This window comes from Artemia sp. Qi Xiang Cuo, chromosome 15, assembly GCF_049724085.1.
Source record: "Artemia sp. Qi Xiang Cuo chromosome 15, ASM4972408v1, whole genome shotgun sequence".
In the NCBI taxonomy this organism is placed as follows: Eukaryota; Metazoa; Arthropoda; class Branchiopoda; order Anostraca; family Artemiidae; genus Artemia; species Artemia sp. Qi Xiang Cuo.
Genome location: NC_142808.1, coordinates 13,943,840 through 13,957,416, shown reverse-complemented (window position 1 = coordinate 13,957,416; position 13,577 = coordinate 13,943,840). Strand labels below are relative to the sequence as shown.

The 13,577-nt window shown below is 36.1% G+C and overlaps 1 protein-coding gene across 1 annotated transcript in view; it reads right to left on the bottom strand.

The window, feature by feature from the left end:
- The window catches only part of epsilonCOP (coatomer subunit epsilon), a 35,198-nt gene extending 24,760 nt beyond the window's left edge, over positions 1-10,438 (bottom strand). The window contains exons 1-3 of the mRNA XM_089100917.1: positions 10,293-10,438; positions 6,705-6,868; positions 757-909 (exon numbers count right to left, since the gene is read on the bottom strand). Of these exons, the coding sequence (XP_088957043.1) occupies positions 757-909; positions 6,705-6,868; positions 10,293-10,394 (419 nt within the window). The 5' untranslated portion in view covers positions 10,395-10,438. The remainder of the gene's footprint in view (positions 1-756; positions 910-6,704; positions 6,869-10,292) is intronic.
- Between the last annotated feature and the right edge of the window lie 3,139 nt (positions 10,439-13,577).

The window sequence follows — 13,577 nt, the reverse complement described above, 5'->3', positions numbered from 1 at the left end:
TACAGTAAATACAAACTGTTTAAGCCAATAACAGGAACAAATATCCATAAAAATTGTACGTAGTAAAAATACAGAGATAGTTGTACAGACTATAAAATTTTTAAGCCTTTTTGGTACTTTTATGATATAGCCCCTGCCGCTCAAGTTGTTCATTCATTGACGCATTCTAGAACCGACTTTTTTTGTTAGTTTCTTTCAGCTTAACGTGAGACAAGACAAAGAGAAGTGACAGAATAAATGGAAAACATATAATTCGGGACACATATTTACACATTAGGGAGGGGGGAGGGGGGGGGTAAAGTATTTGGACAGTGTGAAGTTATAAAACAATTCTTACTTCATAATATGCAGAATAATTATACCTAACACATTACGCATGCAGACCCGCTATACTTTACCCCCCCTCCCTAATGTGCAAATATATAGCCCAAATTCATTTCTAAAGTATTATATTTTTATCATACTTAGGTATATTTCATTAGGATTGAGCGTCAGAAAAACATATTAGAAGAATATTAGGTAGGGGGTATATCATACAAGTACCCCTTTTCTTGATCCAAACTCTAATCCACCGTAGATTCCTTAAAATCATATATCAGCTAAAAATGCTGGTTTCTGAGCTATCAAATACTTGAGCGGCTTGATTCTTCCCTCTCCTTCAAATTTTACTCTCTGTACTTATAACCACCAGTGCTTCACATAAGAGACATTAAAAAGAGATACAAGGAAAAGGACAAAATATTTAAGTAACAATACCATTCTAGCAGCTTGGAGCCATGCAAGAGTCTTAAGGCAGCCTCATAATTCTGCTCCCATATAAAAATAGTTGCTCCAACTATGATTATTCCATAATTATCGGGGTCAATGGGAGCATTCATTTGACTATTCAAGGCTTCCACAACAGTTGTCCTAAAAAAAAAATATTATTTTATTTTGGGGAATATGGCTGAAGATAGAACTCATCATTCCGTCATGGACGTTAGAAGTCTTCTGGTGACTATAATAACTGTTACTAATGGCCCTATACTTAGCAAGAGAATCCGCTTCTTAAAAAAAAAAAAAAAAAAATAAAAAATAATAATAAAAAAAAAAAATCGAGACAGAAAACTATTATTTCGGTTGACATATTTTTTTTAGAATTACCATATCCAGTTCAGTTTTAGTTCTCATTCAGTGAACATCTAAAAAGCGGATTATATAAATATGATTGAAATTGTGAAATACATCATCCACCAATCAATTTGCTGGACTCGTAATATACATCTCCTGCAGAATTTGTCGAAAAGTTAAATATCTTTCGATTTTGCTGAGAAGTTCACTCGGAATTACTGTTAGCCATGGCATTATTAAAGGCGGCTTAGGTAACTGCACGCTTTGAGTCAGCGTGGATTAATTGATTCTTCAAAAGGTACGCCTTTCTATTTTAAGTAGCTAGTAATTACCATCAAGATGACGGAATCAACAGAAATCCAGCTACAGATTAAAAAAAAAAAATTAACTGAAATGTCAATAGAGCTTAAAAAACTGGATACCCTGTGCGAAAAGGTACAAAAATTATCTGTAGAATTTTCGTCAATTTCGGAATCTCTTAATAAGAAAATTTGTGAAGTGGAAAAAAGATAGGAAAATACAGAGGCGGAAGTTCTTGAGTTGAAAATGGAAGTTGCAAAGAATAAAAAGATAGTGGATAGAATTGAGGCGGATCAAAATAGGTGCAATGTGAAACTCTACAATTTTGACCAAAAGATAAGGGGGTTCTAGTCTAAAAGAGGACATTCTTGGATGCTTAAATGAAATTGTAGGAGGCACCAGGCTAATGCAGACAGATATCAACGATACTCTTCGTTTACCTTCAAAATAGGAAGTCAGACCAGTCGTAATTAAATTAGCGTTTAAGGAATTGAAAAAATCCATATTTACTTCGGCTGCACTTTTCAAAAGGTTTCATTTGTCAGTAGCCCCAGATTACACTTCTTCAGATTTATTGGCACGCAGTAAGTTGATACCAATTTTGGAAGCCGTGCGTACGGAAGGCCATTTACGTCCAAAGCTGAGGGGTGTGAGACTTCGTGGGGATAAGATTTTTGCATACGATAGTGAATTGGGTAAAGTGAAAGACATTTATCGAGAACAACGAAAAGTTATAGCAGTAGAGGAAATGAGAACCCATGATCATCATAGTTCAGACTTAAATCGTAATATGCACACGGGCAATGAAGTAATGGACAATGCAAGTTCACTCAGTAAAGAAGGATCAAAGTCAGTCACGCATGGGGCAGTGAATGAAGTTAAAAAAAAAAACGTACGAGTGATGAGGTGGCTAGCCCCCATAATGATTTTAAAGAACTTGGGACATCCTACGCTGGTGCAAATCAGAGTAATCAGATTATTTCGCGTGCGAAAGGAGGATCGGTAAATTCTGCTGCTAGTGGCCAGAGTTTTGGAAGTGCTGCTTCTGTATTCAGTCTAGAAGAGAGGGACCCGGCTGCTTTTGTTGGTGGGCAGTATCATGAACCTGCGGTGGATTTAGCTCAGCAGAGTGTGAGACAGGGCAAAAGAAATAGTAAGAACATTCATCCTTTGGAAAAAGACAAAAGCGCAAAAAAAAATGCTCGAGAAAAGGTGGCGATTTAGGATCACGAATCATTTGGGACCCACCAAATTGTGAAAGCTCCGGTTTTTTATCAGGAGCATCCTATTTGGGGGCATATAGTAGTGCCTGAGAACCAGTCAAAATTGCCAAAATAGGGAATACGGGGCCATAGTGAATCGTGTTTAAGTTTTGTAGTTTGGAATTTACAAGGTTATAGCAGGAAAAAGTTAAAAAATCTATTAGAGTCAAGTAGATCAGCCAGTAGTGAAAGTTGGGATGTTGTTTGCCTTATAGAGACGTGGAATTCTCTAGATGAATTTTCGGCATGTGAAGATTTTGATGTTTTTGAGTGTCGGAGAAAAGTTTCGGCAAATGGTAGATATTATGGAGGAGTTTCGGTGCTTGTAAGGAAGGGTGTATTTAATTTATTTCGTAGGCTAGAAAGTGAGTCTGAAAATTCATTATGGTTATTATTACCAGTTAAAAATTCACCTTGTTGTGTGTGTTTTTTATTTGCCTCCGAATAATAGTTCTTACAGGCGTGAAGATGCATGGGAATTGGTTGAAAATGAAACTCAGTTGTATAAAAGAATGTACCCTTACCGTAATTTTGTTTTTCTAGGGGGCTTCATTGCATATACTAGTGAAGAGGATGAGTTGCAGGTTGGTGAACCCCTTGTAAATGAACCAGGTCAGAATGATTGTTTGGAGAATGAATGCGAGTATGTTTTTCCTATTAGGAAAAGTAGGAATAGGTCTCGGAAAATAAATAGATCGGGAAGGAATTTAATAAATTTTTGTAAAAAGGAAGGTTTACCAATCATGAACGGAAGGTTGGGGGGAGACCTCAGGATACTAGAGTTGGTTGGATCTGACCATCTGCCAGTGAGTATTGAGCTGAGAGCGTGTATTGGACGGTCCGAAAGGGGAAATGAAAGGTCTACGTGTGAGGAAAGGATCCGTAAACCAGTTTGGATAGCCAAGGAGAAAGAAGAATTGGTTAAAATGGAACTAGAAAGTGAGGAATTTCAGAATGATTGCCATTCGATTTTGAGTTTTTCAGAACCAGCTGAATTTCATCAAACTGTTTCGGTAATTACAGATAGAATTTATGAGAGAATCAAGCATTTATCTCAGGATCAAAAACATCCGGCCAGAAAAGATGAGGATTTTTTTCGATGAGGAATGTAGGCAGAAAAGGGAAGAGGTAATTAGGGTTTTCAGGCTACTTAAAGCCACAGACCCATTGGATCAGGAAACAAATTTTCGTAGGTTAGCTGAATATAGAAATCTAAGGTCGGATTATAATGAGGTTAAAAGAGTTAAAAAGAGAGAGAGGCAGATGAAAATTAATGAGGAAAGATTATAGTGTGAATAACTCAAGAGAGTTTTGGTCGGTAGTTAAATGTTCAATCCAGGGCCCGGGAATAAGAGGAGACGTCCCAGCAGTTGAGACATGGCCAGATTATTTTGAAAATAGGGAGTCAGAATATGTTAGGGCGAATGAGTCAAATGGTTCAGAGGATAGAGAGTTAGGTCTAGGGACGGCAACATCTCCTTTAAGACAGAATGGTTACGATTTAATTAGGCCTGTATCTCAACAAGAAATTTGGGATCAGTTGAAAAAGATGAATAGAAATCCGTGTCTAGGAACAAATGGTATATCTACCAAGGCCCTGAGGTTAGGAAGGACAACTTTAATACCCATGTTGGTCGCAATTTTCTCGTTTGTAGTAGAGAAAGCTTGTTGGCCTCGCTCATGGGACATTTCTGTAGCAGTGCCTCTTTTTAAGAAAGGTATCAGGAAGTTGCATGAAAACTAGGTCTATGTTTGTGGGGACTGTGGTAAGTAAACCGTTTTGTAAGGTTCTGGAATTTAGGCCAAAAGATTGGTTAGATAAGAAGGAAATACTCAGCCCGATACAAGCGGGATTCAGATCGACATTCAGCACTATTGACCATATTTTTACTTTGGATGTATTGAGAAGGAAATATGCTAGAGGAAAAAATGGTCGGTAATTCATAGTATTTTTAGACCCAAATAGTGCTTTTGATTTGGTAAATAGGAGCTTAATAATCGAAAGTATATTATAATTATGCTCGCCTTCTAGCTTTGTAATAGTAAAAGAAGGTGTATACCAGATGGTGATATTTTTTGTTAGGGTTGTGGGAGATTTTTTCTGGCTGGATACGTCACATGTGGGTTCGAAACAAGGATGTACTTTATCTCCTAAGCTCTTCTCCTTGTCTGTTAATTATTTAGATAGGTTTATGAAAAATAATTGCCCAATGTGTGGATGTGTGAATGAAAACTTATTTCATCTGAGTTGCGGAATGAATGTTTTGGACGAGTGTTTGGGAGTGAATGCAGGTTAATTGAGCGGGTGGCTGAGAGGAATGCATGTGCTATTAAACAGTTGTGTAAGTTTCTTCGTTTAGGGGTTAAACATAGGGAATCATGTTTGAGGGGATAGCCTGTTATTATTTTTAGGATTTGAATTTTATTATATAGTGTTTGTTGGTGAAAAAGTCTTTCTTTTTTTTATCGTTTTGTTGTTCTATTTTATTTTTTTGATTTTTATTATCTCAAGCTGTATTTTGTTCCTGACCTTTGTTTGTAGACTGTATTATGTGTTGCTATGGCCCACAGGCTTTTTGCAATAAATCTTATCTTATTGAAACTTCAACAGAATACATACTTTATAAACTACTACTGAAACTGATAACTCATTGTAGAACTATTGGCCATCTCATTGGCCATCTGAGGCCAACGCAGCTACACACGCTTCTCCTCCACCCTAACCCGTTGACGCCTTTTCTCTTTAATCCCTCCCAAAAAACTCCGGTTTTCTTTAAATCTCTGTTTATGACTTCTCCTGTGCTTCAAATTGAGTCTGGGGGTAAAAAAAAATGCATTACTTGTGTCATGTGTAGGCCTCCCAGTTCCAGCACTTCGGATTTTTCTCGTAGTTTTGGGGAGCTGACAGAGGCAGCTTTAGGGGGGAGATAGAGGGAGCACTTGCCCGGGCGCAGAAAATTTAGGGGCGCAAAATTTCAAATAAATAATCTAACGTTTATAATCATTTCGTAATTTTATTTTTATTAAAATGAAGTAGAGGACACAGTTGGCAAAATTCTGTCAATAAATGAAAAAATTTCTAAAATTTGGGCAACAGGGGGGGGGGATGCTCTAAATAAGATTTTGCCCCAGGCGCAAGAGAGGGACAAGAATCACCACTGGGAGCTGATGCGTGGGGTGTCTCATGCAAGACATGATTTCATCTCCATGGGCAATCTTAACTTAGATTTGTTGTATTTGCGTCGACATAATTTGATTTTTTAAGCCTAATGGTTGATAATGATTTTTTCCTTTATCATCTATTCCTATGCGTATAATTGCGTATATTCCTAAGCGTATCATCCGGCGACTCTAATCGATGATATATTTGTTGGTTTGAAGTTTTTGAGTCGGAGTGGATTTGGCTCTCTACTCTTGCTCAGATGATTTGCCAGTTGTACTTTTGCTTAAACAGCCTTTCATTTTAGGTAAAAAAAAAAACTGAGTGCGAAAAAAAGGGCAAAGATTCGTGAGTATATCATCTTAGTATATCAACTAAGGTTGTGGCATGATTTAAGTTGTATTTTAAAGATGACGTCTCTGTTGTCTTTGATCATACATTGGAAATCATTCAGCCAGTGTATAATTAGGCGTGCCCTTTCAAACTGGTAAAGCTTAAAAAGTGTGGCCCAGGAAGATTTGGATCGCCGATAAAATAATGGAAGCGTCAATCTTAACAAATAGACTCTATGTAGAGTATCCTAATAATGTACGTAAAACTACATTCATATCACTTCAAACGGGATTTACTCCTGATTCACTGAAACGAGACAAAGTAATTCCCCCAAATAAAGGACACATAGATGAAGCACAGAGACTGCCACTGAAGCCTAAAGTATTTTGGCCCGTTTAGACCCCCCCCCCCCGACAATTTTTCAGGCCGTACGCAGTGGCAGCTGGACAAGGCCCCGTGCACCAATATGGCCGCCTCTGCTTATTCAGAAATAAATATATTTATTTCAAGTATTTTTAATGGCACACTTGTATGTTTACCTTGACGATGGAGAGCCTAGGTAATCTGCAAGTAGCTTCAGAGGTTTCAAGATGACACTGCTAGAGGATTTTACTTCATCATTGACGAGGCCATACTTCCTTTGGGCCAAGTAAGACCTGTATAAAAACCAATCTCTTTCAATATTAACAGCAGGTTCTGAGGACTAAAATAAGAAAAAAGAATAAATATATTGGTATATATTATAAATAATAACATATAAAGTAATAATAATATACAATACATATATATATACATATATATATATATATATATATATATATATATATATATATATATATATATATATATATATATATATATATATATATATATATATATATATATATATATATATATATATGCATATATCAGAAACATCCAAGAAGTAGAAATAAAAATACGATAGCAAATAAATGAATAGGTCATCGAAATAAAGTTAATACACATAATGAACTTGAATAATCAAAAAAAAAAAAATAGATACATCATAGTCATAACAAAACGAGTAATTCGATCAATTACTAGGGATTTCACCAAATTACAAACAGTCATCCTACTTGATTTGAAAAATATTTTTTTAGTAGTTCTAACTAATTAAGTTTAATCACTAACAAAACCATAGGAACTTAATCTCGAATTTAAATTTCTGCAACATTTTTTGGATTGAAAGGTCATTTCACTAAACATTCTTTTTGTTGATATTTCTGACACTTTAAAATGTAGAAATTATAGTAATCTCTTCGTAAGAGTGGTCATCGGGTGGACGGGGGTGATTCCACTCTACATTTGGTCTTCAATTTAGGGAGTCCACCCTAGGCAAGGTCAGAAGGGGTAAAAATACAATTTGCGGTAGTATAATAATATAATATGTAATTGAAATATATATAATAGAAAGGTCGTTTCCTATTAATTCAAGTACGGGAAAATCAAAAATGACATAAGAAAAAAAATTCTATCATTTAATAACATCATTTGAGAATTCACTACAGAAAAAAAAAACACATTAAAAATAAAACCCCAAAATATAAAAAATAAATAAATAACTTGATATACTTCTTTAGGTCAATGTTCAATACATACACTTTGCTCAGGAGTAAAATTTCAAGATCTTGAGAGAAACTGTAAGGACTGGGAGCCCTGCATATGACAAGATGAAAATATCTTGCTGTCAATTCCTACATTTGGACAGGGAATTTGGGTAGAAAAATGTCACTACTAGTGTGGAGTAAAAGCGAGAAAGCATACACAGCTTTCAAATTTTTTTAGGTAGCACTGTATAAAGTTGCTTTTTTCTTAGTTGTTTAAGTATCAACTTGAGTTTCATAATGTTACACTGTTTACAAAGTTAACGTTACAATGAGTTTCCTAACAGAAATAACGTTGTTTTTTCTTAGCTGTTTCAAGACCAACTTGAGTTTCCTAACGTTACACTATTTACAACGTTACCATTACACTGAGTTTCCTAACACTAAATAACGCTGTTTTTCTTAGTTGTTCCAAGACCATTTTGGGTTTCCTAATGTTACACTGTTTACAACGTTAACGTTACAATGAGTTTCCTAACAGAAATAACGTTGTTTTTTCTTAGCTGTTTCAAGACCAACTTGAGTTTCCTAACGTTACACTATTTACAACGTTACCATTACACTGAGTTTCCTAACACTAAATAACGCTGTTTTTCTTAGTTGTTCCAAGACCATTTTGGGTTTCCTAATGTTACACTGTTTACAACGTTAACGTTACGCTGAGTTTCCTAACACTAAATACCGTTGTTTTTTCTTTGTTGTTTCAAGATCTCAACTTGAGTTTCCATATTTGACATTTTCCAATACTCTGTCATAAAAACTAACCGGTAAAGTTCTTGCTAAATTCACAGAATTTTTAGAAATCCATCCATTTCAAAAAAAAAAAAAATAGAATTTAGAAAAAACACCTACAACCAAACCGTTCCTGTTGGTGAACATCTTGTAAATAAAAATCAAAATTCTAAAAAATGTAATCAAAACCCAAGAGCCCTCCTCTTATTTCGGAAATAGAATTTTATAACGGAAAACGGTAGTTTTCCAAAATCAAAGTACTGTGATAAAAAAAAAAACTAATCTTAAAATCACCGTCAGGGTTGAGAACTGAGGGGTTGAGTTGAATTAAATCAACTAAATCACTTCTTAGCTTTTAAATTTTTTTAAATTTTTACCACAAAGCTTCCAGCATGATACTTAGTAGTATTTATTTTAAAGTCCATTTGTGTAACAATACGATTTCCAGTCTAAATGCACTGCTCACATCTGTTGTATTTTAAATTGATTTCAGGAAAGATCTAGTTAAAAGTTTATAGTAAAGAACACGGGGTTAAGGAGGGTTGCCAGCATCACTCTTTACTTTCATTTGAAAAAACCTGTTCTATTTTATTTCTACGATCGGATTAAGCTATTCAATAAATCAAAATCCCACCGTTAATCTTTCCAATTAGCTACCAAAACTGTAGCCGATTAGCAATACTCATCTCCAAACAGATTTTCGGAAACGAATTTCGGAAACAAATTTTGCGCACATGTCTAGCAAGATCCCCATGTCTAGCCATGTGTCTTGTCACACACACGCCTGAGCTGCTCCTGTCTACAGGCCATATTTGGTGTTCAGCTGCAATAAACTTAAGTCAAGCATCTAGGTCTAGAGTCCAAAGCTTTGTGTCTAGTATTTTAAATTCTAGAAATCAGAAAATTTCTTTGTCACTATATTTATCGTATGTGCTTAAATATGCTGTTCACATGTTTGTTTATCTAGACTTCTGTGCCAAAAAAAAAGCTTGAACAGAAAGGCATGAAGTCTAGCTGGACCTGCAAGTGGCCGCTGCCAAAGGAAAACAAGGAGACAATGCAAACCTTAGCTAGAGCTAATTTTAGTTAATCAGATTTTTTCAGTAAACCAAAAAATTCAACGGAATACCTGATTGGATTAAACAAGCACTACCCAAATCTTGGCCTTAAACAAATTTCACTGAGAACAGGCCTTTAGATAGAAAAAAAAAATACACCACCATTTAAGATTACACAACATAATACTAATTTTAGTTATAAAAACATGAATCAGTTTTGTTTTTCTCACTCACTATTTTTACTTTTGCTATACAGTAGGCCAAAGAAAAAAGTACTATTTTTTCCAAAACAGCACAATAAGTATGTCCAGGAAAAATATTTTCTATAAGCCACCTTAGTTGAAACTATTTTATAACTGAAAAAAAAGTTTACATAAACAAAGAATATGCCTGTTTTTCAAAAATTTCGGATTGGATATAAAGAAACAAAAACCTTTCTTTGATTGTAAATGTTAATTAATTAAAATCCCAAGTACTCCCCTACATATGGCTAGACCCCAGAAACTATACAAAAAACCTGCAGTTTCCATATTCAATATGTCTCCGTCCTTCACTCATATAGTTGACAAATATAATTACAGTTCTCAGGATGCTTCTTATTTTATGGAAAAAAAAGTTTAAGTATTTTAAACTTCGAATCCCTAAGAGTACTTTGTATTTCTTAGCTGAGACAAACTTAGTTTACAATTTAAATCTGTTCTAAAATACTTACCTCAAGTTTCCTGACTTCATTTATACATTTTTGATAATTTCCAACATAAAAAGCATACTTGATGTCATATAGTACATCCACATCTGCGTCGTGACGGACCATTTATCTCAATCTACAACATAAAAAAAATATCAGTAATTTTTATTGTACTGATATCTGTACACAGAGGTAGGGGAAACGGTTGCATTTTCCCATGAGTTTTATTGAAGGATCTCTAGAAAAATTTGCTGAAGAATACCAGAAAATTTAAGGATGCTTAGGTATTTCCCTTGGAAACTCGTGTGATAATCAGGGTTGCCATCACGGTCAGTTCCCTAAAGTGCTAAAATTGCCCAAAGTTGCATGCTCCACAGCATTTTTCGATGCTACAGCAAAATAATTGACTGTGATAGCGCTAATTAGCACACTTTCGTGCTATTTTAGCAATCATGAGCACATGTTACAGAGTTATACATAATAAAATAGTGCTTTTGTGCTACTGGGGGCAGCCATGATCAAACCTCCAATAAGATATTGCCTACACGCAAGTGCTTTAACCTCAGTCCTTTCAATCTCAAACTTAGAAATGCCCTACTGTGTGTTAGATGACTATTATATATTGTCTTTAAAAACAATTATAATATTTATTCATTCTTTTGATATAAGAATTGTCCAAAAGAATTTATAAAAACAAAACAAAGCACTTTGTTGCCCCAAAAAACTTGTAATAGACACAAACCTAACCTTGCTCATGTAATTTTGTGGATTAACTGCGAACGAGACAAACCCAATCAGTAGATAACACCCTAGCTTTCACTATAGTAAACGGCCATAAGGTTTGAATGCATTATTATTTTTTTTACCAGGGACATATTTGTTAGGAAATCGGAAGTTCTTGTGCCCTTTTTAAGATTCAAAAGTGATCAGAGGGTAACCAGCCCCCCCCCCAGCATATTTATTGGGCCTTTCAATTATGATGAACCAAATGGCCATCTCAAATTTTTATTCAGATGTCTTTGCAGAAAAAAGGGGCATGGGAAGAGGGCTAGTTAGCCTCTAATCTCTTTGATCACCTAAACTTTTAATTTGTTATTTGAAGGAGCCCTCTCCTGACCTTCTAGGACCCTTGATTCAATACAATCATTCCTGGAGGAAACGAAAAAAAAAACAAAAGAAAAACAAAGAACACACATCTGTGATCATTCTTTGGCAAAAAACATTTGCAGAATTCCTATTTTTTGCAGATGAGAGCTACAAACCTCTACAGTAGGGTTCTCTGATCGTTTTGTAGTTAGTGAGGGGGGAAGATGCCTAAGAGGCTTAATTTGAATGCAAAAACATCCCAACTCTCATTGAGCCTTTAGGTGAATGCCACCGGCGGATCTAGAGGAAAATCTTGGGGGGGGGCCGCGCCGGACACAGGGCGCCAAAAACTGATTATACAGGACTAATTTGATAGCTCTTTATTTAAATGAAAACACTGCCAAATATGCTCATAAAGGTAAAACGTAAGTATATACCATCTTTTGAATTCCAAGGGGCCCCCGTACCAAACAGGTTTTTCTGTTAGGTAAACAGGTCATTACACTCTTTGTCAAGAGGATTTACGCTCGGGTAATTAAAGAATGTGATGCTTGCATCAATAATACAAAGAATAAGCTCAGACACTTAATAGATTTGACGTTTACAAGAGACATTGCTAGAGAGTATTCAATAGCTTAATTGAAAAGTAACGATAGAATGACATTGTGACTTGATCTAGCTTTACCTCGCCGATGTGATCTGTATAATACATAAGTAACGTTTGAAAAATATTGTCAATTTAAACAGAACCGGCTGATAAGTGTTTTGAAGGGGATGGGTTGCATGGAGGGGTGAGTTGCACGAGGGTTCAGTTAAAGGGGATACAGTTGCACGGGGGGTTTCGGTTATACACGGGTTCAGTTACAAGGGGATTCAGTTGCACGGGGGTATCCCTTTTTTTCGAAAATCGGGCTCCCTGTTTTCAAAATCCCTTTTTCTTCTGAGGCTTGGAGCATTTGTGTCAACAATACAAAGAATAAGCTCAGATACTTAATAGATTTGACGTTTACAAGATACATTTCTATAAAGTATTCAATAGCTTAATTTAAAAGTAACTATAGAATGACTTTGTGACTTAATATAGCTTTACCTCGCCGATGTGATCTTTATTATCCATAAGTAACGTTTGAAAAATTTTGTCAATTTAACAAGAAACGGGGGAACCATTTGTTGAAGGGTAGGGGTTGCATAGAGATGTGTCCTGTACGGGGGTTCGGTTAAAGGGAATAAGGTTTCACAGAGTGTGTCGGTTATACACGTGTTCAGTTACAAGGGGATTCAGTTGCACGGGGGTATCCCTTTTTTCGAAAATCGGGCTCCCTGTTTTCAAAATCCCTTTTTCTTCTGAGGCTTGGAGCATTTGTGTCAACAATACAAAGAATAAGCTCAGATACTTAATAGATTTGACGTTTACAAGAGACATTGCTAGAAAGTATTCAATAGCTTAATTGAAAAGTAACGGTAGAATGACATTGTGACTTGACCTAGCGTTTCCTCGCCGATGTGATCTGTATTATACCTAAGTAACTTTTGAAAAATATTGTCACTTTAACACGAACTGGCTGAAATGTGTTCTGTGGGGTCGGGGGGGCAGCGCGGGGGGACGGGCCCGCAGGGTCCGAGCCCGGTGCGCCAGGTTCCTAAAGGGTTTCTATTAGACCCTTGGTCAGTGACACGTGGAGACAGGTGCACGGATGGGATCTCTTTTTTTCGAAAATACTGCCCCCTGTTTTCAAAATTCATATTTCTTCTGTGGCTTGGAGCATTTGTGTCAACAATAAAAAGAATAAGCTCAGATACTTAATAGATTTGACGTTTACAAGAGACATTGCTAGAGAGTATTCAATAGCTTAATTGAAAAGTAACGATAGAATGACATTGTGACTTGACCTAGCTTTACCTCGCCGATGTGATCTGTATAATACATAAGTAACGTTTGAAAAATATTGTCAATTTAAAGAGAAATGGCTGAAAAGTGTTGTGCGGGGGAGGGGGTGCAGCGCGGAGTGACTGGCCCGCGGGGTCCGTTCCCGGAGCGCCCCGGTCCGGAAGGGGGGTGAGGAGACCCGGTGTCCGTGAACCGGGGGGTCAGGGTCCTTGAGGGGATCACTTTTTTTTGAAAATCTGGCTCTCTGTTTTCAAAATGCCTTTTTCTTGTGAGGCTTGGAGCATTTGTGTCAACAATACAAAGAATAAGCTCAGATACTTAATAGATTTGACGTT